Source organism: Anarhichas minor, unplaced genomic scaffold (assembly GCF_050575085.1).
Source record: "Anarhichas minor isolate MPS153535 unplaced genomic scaffold, ASM5057508v1 ptg000015l, whole genome shotgun sequence".
Taxonomy (NCBI): domain Eukaryota; kingdom Metazoa; phylum Chordata; class Actinopteri; order Perciformes; family Anarhichadidae; genus Anarhichas; species Anarhichas minor.
In genome coordinates this window covers 2,658,381-2,670,336 of record NW_027466461.1, presented here as the reverse complement: position 1 = coordinate 2,670,336, position 11,956 = coordinate 2,658,381, and the positions used below count along the sequence as shown (strand labels likewise).

General features: G+C 42.6%; 1 protein-coding gene across 1 annotated transcript; it reads right to left on the bottom strand.

The window, feature by feature from the left end:
• Positions 1-3,507: 3,507 nt before the first annotated feature.
• Positions 3,508-6,821, bottom strand: LOC142950208 (SLIT and NTRK-like protein 2). Its single transcript, XM_076092118.1, has one exon. It carries the CDS (start codon positions 6,166-6,168, stop codon positions 3,508-3,510), a length of 2,661 nt encoding a protein of 886 aa, XP_075948233.1. The 5' UTR covers positions 6,169-6,821.
• Positions 6,822-11,956: the final 5,135 nt, after the last annotated feature.

Below are 11,956 nucleotides of genomic sequence, written 5' to 3'. Positions count from 1 at the left end.
TGGGTTTGCTTTTACCTCCAAAGGGGAGACACTCATCAAAAACGTCTTATCAATGTTCACCATTTTGCTTCCATAACATTTTTTATTTCAGACTAGTGGAAAGGAAACATCAAAAATACACATTCAAGTGTGTATTTTACTACTTTGTCTATTTGCGTCTGTATATTTCTACTAAATTCACCGAAAGTCAGAAATCTTGTAATACAAACAATAATCGTCTTAATGTAAGTAATCAACCGGGAAAGTTTTACGGTGATAAATATTAGGTTTTTTACCCTTACTTGTAGTGTCACATTGTATCGAATTTAACGATACAAAACATCTCTTTAAAGGCTGTTTTCTCGAAATTCGCTTTTTTTCACTCTGAGCTAGAAATCCTAACTTCAGTAGCATTTACATCCACCAAACATTCCACTTTCATTCCTCTCTGTATTGTGAAGGTTTTTACAGAGGGGTTTGTTCATATGTCATTCATACCCAGAGATTCATTACATTTTTCCACTAAAAACATGGTGAATGTATTTTTGTATGGCTGTTGACAGTATTTTGTGATTGATGCAGTGATACAAAGAGATACAAATTCCTTCTGTAAAAATCTTTGACTAATATTTCAACAAAAATAAAACATGAATTTAGAACCTGACTTTATCCAATTTAAAGATTTCTGGAATGAAAATGTGTGCAGATTAGCACATATTTGATAAGAAAAATGGCATATTTATATAAACATAAAACTTAGGACGACTTGTAACCCAAGACATATTTGTATTCATATAATGAATCAACTGGGGAAGTTTCATGGTGCTGTCTATTTGCTACAATTGTAATCACCTGTTGTATAATCTGAGCAAATTTATTTGGCTGCTCATGTTTCTTGAGGCAACATCACCGTTCCAATATTGCAGCGATCAGATTGGTGAGTACAATGAAGTCGTAAACATAACGAATAATGGCTAACATCAAGAAAATAAGGCTGAATTATAGATACATCATAATGATCTTTTAACTGTTAACTCAAAGAACACTACAAAGAACAGCGACATTCGCTTAAAAGGAACAGTTACAAAGCAAATTCTCTGTATCAATAGAAAACCCACATATCTGCCAAAACATCTTGGGAGCTTTAAACTGCATTCACAGTCTTCAGAAGACCAGTTTTCAAAAGGGGCAAAGGAATACTGGAGGAAGCAAAGGAAGACCGTAACAGGTGGTGGAGAGTTTCACAAAAAGCCACCAAGTGACTGTTTCCAATGTGCTGTATTCCTTCAGTGGACCCATATAGTGACCGACACAAAGATTAAGACCAGCAGATACAACCAGCTTACCTGCAATAGGGATCCCCCAAAACCCTCAAGCTTAGACTATTCTTTGGGAAAAGGATTTTTAGCAAAACAAAAAGTCCCGACAATTTTTTTTACTCACAGACTTTGCAACCTAACTCTCAAAAAAATGAACTCACTCGTCTCCTTAGCGTAGGGCTTCCCAGTCCCAGCCGTCAGACTGGAATTCTGCTCTGTTGCCGGCAACGTTTCAGCACCTTGGACAGCTACACAATAGCCAGGAGAGATCCAGCGGGGGGGAACACAAGAACAAAAGACAGGAGGAGGTGTAGGAGGGCGCTGGGCATACAAAAGGGAAATGGGGGGGGGGTTTGGCCACTGGGAGGCCATTCACAGAGGATACAAAGAGCCAATGTCAACTTCAGTCGAAGGACAGAAAACAGAATTAGCATTAGAGCAGGTAGCACAGTTCATTCATGTCACACGGCTGGGGAAGAGAGGAAGACAGGCCTCGGCACAGTGGATGATAATACACACACGTGCACAAACTTGCAACTTATTTTGGAACAGCAGGTTGCAAAGAAGTGCTGTATTTCCTTTCAAAATGGTGTCTGGCAGAGTCAGGGCTCTTTCTGCTGCAGACTACATTTTCTCTTTCTGCTTATCCACAATCAACGACTTTCATTTGCCATACTAATGGCAATTATTGTCCCCTGTAAGATCTCAATGCCAGAGAAGCAGCTGTTGTTAAAAAATGCTGCTTTTTTTCAATCAACATAACTGGTGTCATTTTTAAACGGCAGGAAGAATACTGCATTTTGTGAGACAGGATTTCTACTCTTGACTGCAGACTACCCTCCATTCTCATCACCACCACATTTCCTTTTACTGCTTATCCACAAGGGGCAATTCACTGCAGTTAATTGCTATACTAATGACAATTCTTCTCTCTTGTAAGACTACAATGATAAGCTGCAGTTGTTAAAAAAATGCCACATTTTTCAAGCTACATATCTCACAATCCCTTTACTGTACTTGGTGATATTTTGACACTTCCTCACTGGAAGAAAGATATTGACCCTCCACATCAAACATTAGTGTTGTCTGTGCACCATAAGATGGATGGAGTGGATATTTCAGGGGGAGGAGAGAGAATTTGGTGAAAAATTCGAAATAATGTGTCAGCTTCAGGCAAGTTCTATTTTCATTTTCTCTGGCTCCCACCACACAGTAGACACACTGGAGAGCAGTCCACAGCACACACATCAACACACATCCAACACAATCAAGCACAGTGTAAACAAAATGTACCTCACGCTCAGAATGTTGACAAAGTGCTTCAGTGAAAGTTTAATGGCGCAATTTCGCCGCGCTGTATTGCTCCCCTATAGCATACAATATTCTCTATAAGTTGTACATCTCCAAACACTCTTCATAATCAAAGCAAAATAACATTTTCTCACCATCAAGAACTCATATCATTTTACACCCAGTCTCAAATTCTTTTTTTTCCTTTTTTTTCTTTTTAAACAGACAAATAAGTCTCTATTTTACATAAAGATTTGATTCTTTAAAATACAGCACTTTCAAAAAAAGGAACATTTCCATTTTGCAGAGAACATTATTGATAAAATAGTTGAGTGCAAAGGCACTTTCTGGAGTAGGTATGGGAAGGTTTTGCCGCTTGTTGGATTTTGAAAAGGTCTCTTCATGGTTTAACACTCACCATTTATCTATGTATGCTAAGTATGTACAGGAATGTAAATCTGTAGCATGTACTCTTCTACAAAGAATAGTGATTTCATACGTTTTCTGTTTTTCACAGGGAAAATAAAATACAGTTTCATGAAAAGCACAAAGCCGCAATTGTACACAGTCCTGCCCATTGTATACCTGCCGTCGTCAAAGTCTTTTGGAATTTCATTTTTCAAAAAAGAAGAAATAACATATACCTTCCAGGAGAAAAAATAGAAGTGCATAATAATATACTTCTTATACTCCTTTTATACATCTTGAAAAGAAAGGAAGAGAAGAAAAGGAAGAGAGGAAAACGATCACCAAAGGACTCGTTTGGCCTCCAGTTAATCATGTAGGATTGAACACAGATAGATAACATAGATATATAGAGAGGGCTATTATTACAGTAACTGCGTGATTATTATGAATGGTGCACAGAACCTGGGGGAGGTGAGATGGGGGGGGGGGGGGGGGGGGGGGGGGCACTATCTTACAGTTGGCTCATCGCTGTCTGTTTCTCCAGAACCTCCAGGTAGTCTGGTTCTGTTTTTAGCTTCCCAGGGAGCAGAAGCGGGTGCTCATTGTTTCTCGAAGGGTGTTCAGCCCCGTAGTATTTCCTGGGGGTCCCGTACAGCACAGTTTTGTTCAACCTGTCCTGGTTGGTGATGTGCCGCCGGGCTGTAGCGGCTTCATAGGGGGGCACGATGCAAGGTCTCTTAGGTAAAGTGCAAAAGTTGTAATGGAAAGGGGGCGCGCCTGCAGCCGTGGGAAGCTCTTTGTGGGGCCTCTCCCCTAAATTTTGATACAACATCTCAGGAGGTTCTGGGGTGGTCAAACCGCAGGATGTTGGAGATTTATCCATAAAATCCATTGTGCTGATGGTGTAGGCCCCTGGGCTGCAGGTGAGGACATCCTTCTTTGCGTCCAGGGGCCCAAAGCTGAGCTCCTTCAGGTTGCGGTAATACGCCACCTGTTCACCATCCTTCTGCATGTAAATAGGATTTTGGCACATAGAGCCCACAGGTGGAGGGATGTAGTTATAAACGTGGCTTTCAGTGGTTTTGTCTTGGGTTGGTTCAGGAGTGTAGGAGCCATATTGCACTTGGAAAGAGTTGAGATCTAAGTTGTTAGCGCCTGTGGGGACATGTTCCACTCCTTTGCGTCGTTTCAGAACAAAAACAAAGAGGCCTGCGCCAAAGCAGACCGACAGGATGAAAACAACAAGAAGTCCAAGAATCAGGACTGAAAGTGGGACCTCAGGGTGCAACTCGGGAGTGTGGATTCGGGATTCTGTGGGGCTGACTGAGCTAAAAGAAGAGGAAGGTGTGGTGGTTTCGGTGCCAGGGCTTATTAATGTGGGGGCTGTTGTAGGGGGTGCATGTTGTGGTGGGGGCACCTCGCTGGGCTCAGGGCAGATGGCCTCATTGCGAAGTGAGCGCAGCAGACGACCTGCATGTTTTGAGGGTGAATCACACGTGATTTCGTTAACCACTACACTGGTACTGGATAGCTCCATCCAGTTTTTGAGTGCAACGATATCACAGGTGCAGTCCCAGGGGTTCTCCTGCAGGTCGATCTGGATAAATGCTGAAAGCTGGTCCAGGACCCCTCGAACTGCAAGGTAGGAGAAATGGTTATTCCTCAAGTTGAGTCGCGTTAGCATGGTGCCCCCGAAAACATTGTCTGGGAGCGATCTTAACAGGTTGTTGTTCAAAAAAAGCAGCTGAAGGTTATGCAGAGAGTTAAATGTTTGTGGTAAAATGTCTTTGATGATGTTATATTCCAAATACAGATACTGGAGCGACTGCAGGCCAGCGAAGAGTGATTGAGTGAGTGATTCAATGTAATTCCCATTCAGATAGAGCCGTCTGAGGTTGGTTAGATTCTCGAATGCACCTTCCTGAACCACTGCTATCCTATTATTTCCTAAATGAAGCAGCTCCAGTGAGCTGTACTCAGTGAGATCAGTTCTGTAAATCACTTGTAAGTAGTTGCCGGTCAGGTGGAGTTTCTTTGGGTAGGAGGGCTTGGGGTTCAGCTCACTGATGTTGTGCAACTTTCGCTCTTGGCAATTGATGTTCAATCCGCTGTCAGGGTTTTGTGACGTGCACACACACACAGTGGGACATAACATGGGCACAGGGGACCTTGTCTGGTAAACCATTATAGGCCCAAAGACATGTTTGTCCTTTGTGATGCGCGGGGTGGGCCTGTAGCGCATTTTGGGCGGGCGGGAAGCTTTCGGGGCACGGGTGGGGGTGATCATGCCAGGGTGGTAGGTTGGGGGCAGGGGCCCTTGAAAGTGAGAGTCGGAAGGGGGGTGAACGCGCTCCCCAGCATTCCTGCGAGGGCACAGATCCTGCTTTATGAGCTGCGTGATGTCTTTACCGTGCAGCCTGAACGGCGTCTCACACACTATGTCCCCCACGAAGACAGAAATAGTGTCCAACCAGGATTTGAGGGGAATCAGATCACAGGTGCAATTCCACGGATTCTCCTCAAGCTGGATCTCCATGATGCCGCCTATGTGCTCTAAAACCCCAGCAAACGGCAGCATTTTGAGCCTGTTGCCACGTAAATCCAAGTGGGTGAGGAGCACGAAGCGGAAAATGTTGGGAGGCAAAGACAACAGCAGGTTGTCATTTAGGATCAACACTTTGAGCTTATTCAGCTTACTAAAAGCACCCGGCTCTATGGCGCTGATATAATTATAGTCTGCCTGTAAATACTCTAAACTCTCCAGTCCTGCAAATGTGTCCTCTTTAATCACCTCCAGGTTGTTGTTGTTCAAGTGGAGCCGCTTCAGGAAGCGCAGCCCGTTGAAAGCTCCGGTTCGGATCTCCTGCAAGCCGTTATTCCCCAGATGCAGTGAGGTGACATTGCCATAATTGACAAACTCATTGGCACTGAGCCGTGACAGGAAGTTTCCATTTAGAAAAAGCTGAGAGATTTTATTTGGGGGCGCCTGGAACTGACTGACGGTGGTAAATCCTTTATTCTCACAGTTGATGTTCAGAATGTTCTCCCGCTCCTCACAGGCGCAGCGGGTCTTGCAGATCTCTTTGGAGGCGGAAGTTTTGCGGCTCTCCGTTTCAGATGGTGACAGACTGGTGACCGTGAGGACGCTCAGCAAGAGGACGCAGCTCAGCATTTTTACAGCCAAAAATGTTCGCTGAAATATAGATCCAGCATTTAACTTTGCAGCTTTGAGCCTTGGATGGAAAGAAAAAAAAATCAGGGGGTGAGTTCCCAGAGCAGGGAGAGGGGAAAAGGGAGGTAGAGCCGCTCACACAAACACTTACTTACACACAAACAAGCACACAAGCATGCAGAAAACAGGCGCACCGACGTTATTTGGTGTTAAAATGGGGCCGTGAAATCTCTCCACTGACCTTCACTGTGAATCCAAAAAATTCCCAAAAAATCAATCCTGGAAAAGAAAAAAAGCGAAACCATTGCAAATCAACGGGATCCGGTGTGGTGGATGGACTTGACACATTGTCAGAGACGGAGGGGAATCAGGGGGAGAAAAGCCGCTTACTGCAACCCTGTTTCCCTTTAGAGAGCACCGATTCATTCAGTGGCTTCACGCATATCACCAGCAGCTGCGGCCAAATATTCACAGAGAGACGAGCTTCGAAACGCTGCCTCTCTTCTCCTCCACACAGAAAAAACACTTCATTTTAGTCCGGTCAAAATAAATCACTCTTTTTTTAAAGATCCAGAAAAAATGCGCAAAGACGCCATGACGCACGGCTGGCTTTCCTTATCGCCTTCTGCTAAAGAAAGGACGCAGGTCAAAGTGAACCCGATGCAGGAAAAGAGGAGAAAAAAGCAGCGTGCTTGAGAGAGAGAGCGATTGAGGGGAGATATATATTCCCGGAGCTGAGGCATGCCGTCGGTCCTCCTCCTCCGCTCCGCACACTGACAGCAGCACTGAGCGTCTGCTGCTACTGCCTTTGTGTGTGTGTGTGTGTGTGTGTGTGTGTGTGGGTGTAGGTGTGTGTGTGTGTGTGACTGAGAGAGAGACAGAGAGAGAAAGACTTTTACGTCACTACAGTCAACATAAGCACAGACACACACTTCAATATGATCTCAAACGAAGTGATGTTTGTCCACAAAATAATCTGAATTTCTCTTGTTTTTATTGCAATTGTTGTTCTCAACAAAATTACTATTATTGTTGTTATAGTTATATCATCATTCTATCTGGTTCCAGTCATCTAGAAGAAAATGATGTCACTCAGGTTTTTCACGTTTTGTGCATTTCAGTGTACTCCTTGGTTTCCATTCACAGTACAATAAGTACCTTCAGTGTACACCTTGATGGGAACTCTTCTGAATAACAAAGACTCTAGATGAGCACCTGCTACAACAGCCAATTACGATGGGATATCATCTATATTTTATCATGCACAGATGTGGAGTCACATCAATCTTATTGTTGTCCCCCAAGTAGAACGCATATCTGGAGCTCTTTTGTTGTCTTGTTGTTACTCATGACGCCACTAGGAGGCAGGAAAGGCCTCTTCTCAGGCTCATCTGTCTCGCTCATTATTTCTCCTACTTTCTTGTCTTCAGTCTTCACCTCTCACTCACTCATTCAGTAATGGCATTATTATCAGAGAGAGAATCACATTTATATACAGAATTCCCAAACAATAACGTCAAGTTTCAAGGTTCCTTAATAAATTCAGTAATAATTATAACCATTATGTGGTGTTTTTAATTCAATGATTTACTGTAATGTTCCTATATATATTCCAATATATATATAGGAATATATATCCACTCACAAGTATTTTCACAGAGATAGTTTTACTGTTTCACCTAAGACAAACAATGTCTACACAGAACGATCACGACTCTGTACAGTAATGTGGAGTACACCCTCAAATACATTAGTAGAAAATATATAAATATGCTTTCTCTACTTCTTATACCTCAGCTTTGACATTGACATTCTAACATTGACATCACTTCTTCCACCCAGCATTTGACTGACCATTGGAGAAGAACAGGCTCTTCTTCACAGCAGACATTTTGACTTGTTACAGTATAATTTACAGGTGTTACTAAAAGCGATTGGCTCTGTTCTACTTAAGTGTCCCAGTAAAGCGTGACGGTGTGACAGTGAGTCAGCATGCACAATACCTGGACCATGAAACTGAAGCAGGGCAGCCTGCTTCAATGTATTGAAGTTTTGGCATGACCAAAATATATCACGCTGAGGGGGCTGGACTGTGATGACACATTGGGCATTCTGGTATTGTTGGCAAATCTTTCTTCTTTACGTGTTCTTTCCTCCGCTCTTAACATTTCATCACTTTTTGATTTGAGTCTAAAGAGCAGACAGCAGTCCTTAGATGACCTATGAGCTGCAGCTGGGTGCATAGTGGCCAAAGCAGTTCCCTTCTTGAACTTAAAGGTGGATTCAAAAACACCCTTGGTCAAATTGAGCAAACATCCCCTCATGGTCCGCTAGCTGTCCGTTCTGAGTGTGCCCTGTGCTCATACACAGCCCTGGCTCTGTGAATAGGAGACAAACGCAGCACTGTATCAGCCAATCAGAAACAGGAAGCGTTCATGCTGTGCACAGGACAGGGGACAGGCCACGGATGCCAGGCAGTGGGAGCGAGAGGGACAGTAAATCTGCCACATGCTAACGTTCTTGGGAGGGGGGGTGTTTGTCTGGGTGTTGAGTTCAAATATTAACAATGAGTGTGTTTACATGGATATGAACACTACCAGTTGTGATCATATTCGGGATATGATGTTTACATGAGCACACAGAAAACACAATATTCATATCCCGAATATATGACACATCATTTTAACACATTACGTGCCCACCACCACCACATCATGCGTTGTTAAGAGGTCATTTCACGTATTTCTATGAGATCAGGTTGCACCACCACTAAATGGGATAGGGGAGCAGTGGATGAAGCTCTGCAGCCTCTTTCATTACTAAAAGGACAAAACTCAGTTCCTTCATCGCTCCAGAAGTGAGATGCTTTCCCTGGCGCCATTGTTTGTATTTCTGTTACGTCACTTGGCTGAAGCCGCGCGCAACTACATCAACGTTGACTTCTCGTTGCACACAGTGAACAGTGGACTCTTAGCTGAAAGATCGCTGTTTGTTGGACCCATCCATCACCCCTCCCGCCCGCCTTGTGTGGGCTTCAGCCTTCTTTATACTTCCTCTTTCATGATTACGTGGATAACATCCAAAATCATTTCGTGGGATTTATACAAATTATGGCACATTCTTTTTTATAGGTATTGCTACGAATGCTGGATGAGACCAGCATTATTCATTTATAAAAAACACACTTAATCTTTCTCCAGAATTACAGACTCCACCTTTGAAGCAACCCCATACTGTAACGAATTACTGTAAATTTACGGTGGATTTTCAACGGTATCTTACAGTATTTCATAATAACTGTAACATACAGTTAAATGTTCATCCTCACATGTAAATTAACAGTCAATGCTGTAAATTAACAGTTAATGCCGTCAATTAACAATAATAGCAGACTACCGTAATTTAACAGCATGATACAGTATTTTTTGTGAAGAGGTGGATACACGCTTCTCTATACAAGTTGAGTGAATCACGATCCATCTACATCGTACTGTCTATTGTAGGTTAATGTGTCTGTAATGACGATAGAATATTTTTATTATTCAAACTGCTCATTGCCTAAAAGTTATTTTTGAGTGACAAGACTTGACCGACTGCTCCTGAACGTTACTTTGGACACAACAGCTTCAGTTCATCCTTCTGAGCGACAGCCATGTGGAGATCAACCGAGGAGCCAAGGTAACTTATCATCCGAAATTCTAATTCAAAGTCTCTAGTATTGTTTTGTCTTCATGATTATTGAATTGTTGACATCTCAGATAATGTTTCACTTGGTCTGTTTCATTATATTAGGTTGCTAATGTTGGTGGAGCTAACGTTAGCTCTGTGACGTTAGCTAGCTCAAGCTCAATTAGCCTTAGAAAGGTTAGCTAGCTAACAGCATAGCAAGTTAAGTTAACATAAATAAAGTGAATCACCAATTACAGTGTTAAGATGTAACGTTAGTAACCTAACTTGTGTTTACTTGTGCTCTTATTGAACTGTAGGACCGCAAACAGGACGATTATCAAAAGGGAGAGGAGAACAGAGATCACTGACGTGTTCAAGACGATGAACAGTTGAGGTAACGCTAACAGTAACGTTACCCGTGTGTGTTATTCCAGGAGCAACATTAACACCAGATCAAACTCATTTTAGTGTTGAACGTTAGTCCATTGTGGTCCATTGTCTTAGCTTTATTACTTCACCTAACGTAATCAGCTCATCACATAGTCTGTTCATTTAAACTGTATGCTATTCTTGTAGGCCTATTAGCTTTTTACAAAGACTTACATTGATGTTAACATGTGTGAGGCACAGGCAAACCCACAGCTGCACACCCAAAGCTTCTTTTGTTTATCCTGGATGTCATAGAACTTTCCAGAAGTTCAGAACATTGTGTTTCTAAAGTTTTTATTTTGTTTGTTTACAGTCACTCGTCATCAGAGATTGAGGAAACCAGCCAGACGCTGCAGTCAAGTCCTCTTTAAGGTGTTCTCTCTCCTTATTGTTTCATTCATGTGAGTTCATGCTGTTCAAATTAACTATAAATGTGTATAAGACTTGTTATCAAGCTAGACTGTGAAGCAGTTCTATTACACTGTTATTGATACAATTTTAATTCAATGTTATACTGTTGATGCTAATGAGTTCAGTTAAGCTGGTCATTAACGATTTTATTGGTTTATTAGTTTTTGTCACGGCTCCGCTGTGACCTCAGCTTGTCTCCCCTCTGTTGTCTGTCTGTCTGTGTGTGTGTGTGTGTGTGTGTGTGTGGCTTGAGTGCGGCTGCAATCATCCGGCACCTGGGCTCATCTCCTCACCTGACAACAATTACACCATCATCACCTTCAGCTTAAATACCCCTGCTTCCTGCAGTCTCATCGTCAGATTGTTCCTTCAACTCAGTGGTAGCTACACCTCGGCCCCTTTGAGTTTAAGTCTTCTCTTAGCGAAAGTTGGCCTTTTTGACGTTTTTAACTAACTTGTGTTTTCCCTCTGCCTCAGCAAGTCCCGTGCCACGCCGCCGCACACACCACCTTGCTGCTCCACCTGCATGCTTCACCTGCATGTTCCACCAGCTCCACAGACAAGCAAAATAAAACTCTTTTTTCACCTACTCTGCTGTCCCGGTGTCTGCGTTTGGGTCCAGGATAAACCGACCATAACAGTTTTCTTCTAAACATGCAGTACATTGTGAGTTTTGTGATGTAATACAAATGTCCCTTTATTATTTGAGAACATGTAATAAACTGCAACTATTATGTATTGAATGTCTATTGTTCTTTCAATTTTTGGGAATTAAATGCAAAAGTAGCGGGTTGTATTACCCTTTGTAAATAAACGGTAACATTCTGGCATATACCGTAAAATCACGGTAAAACCCAATTATCCTACTATCACGTACCGTAATCCAGTATACGGTATGATACAGTAAAAGTAAATTACGGTAGTGTACCGTAAAAAAACAGTAACTTACTGGCGTCCCTGCTGCCAGTAAGTTACTGTTAATTTACGGTGAAATAATTTAGAGTGACTACATGCCTGCATTTTGATTTGTGAAGGAGTACTTTAACTCAACTCAGTGGGAGCCTGGAGGCAGCTTTCACAGCAGCTGCAGTGGCCTTACTGCAGCCTGACTAAGGCATGACAACAGGCGCTGACAGCAGAGCAGGCGGGAAGACACAAAGGTGGCGACGATTTTCTCCATGTCAGGGTCTGACAGGACCGGTCCAGCTCTGCTGATATTCCATTTAGTTTAAAAAAACATTGTAGTCTCAACATGATGTTTCACAGTTATATTTAAGGA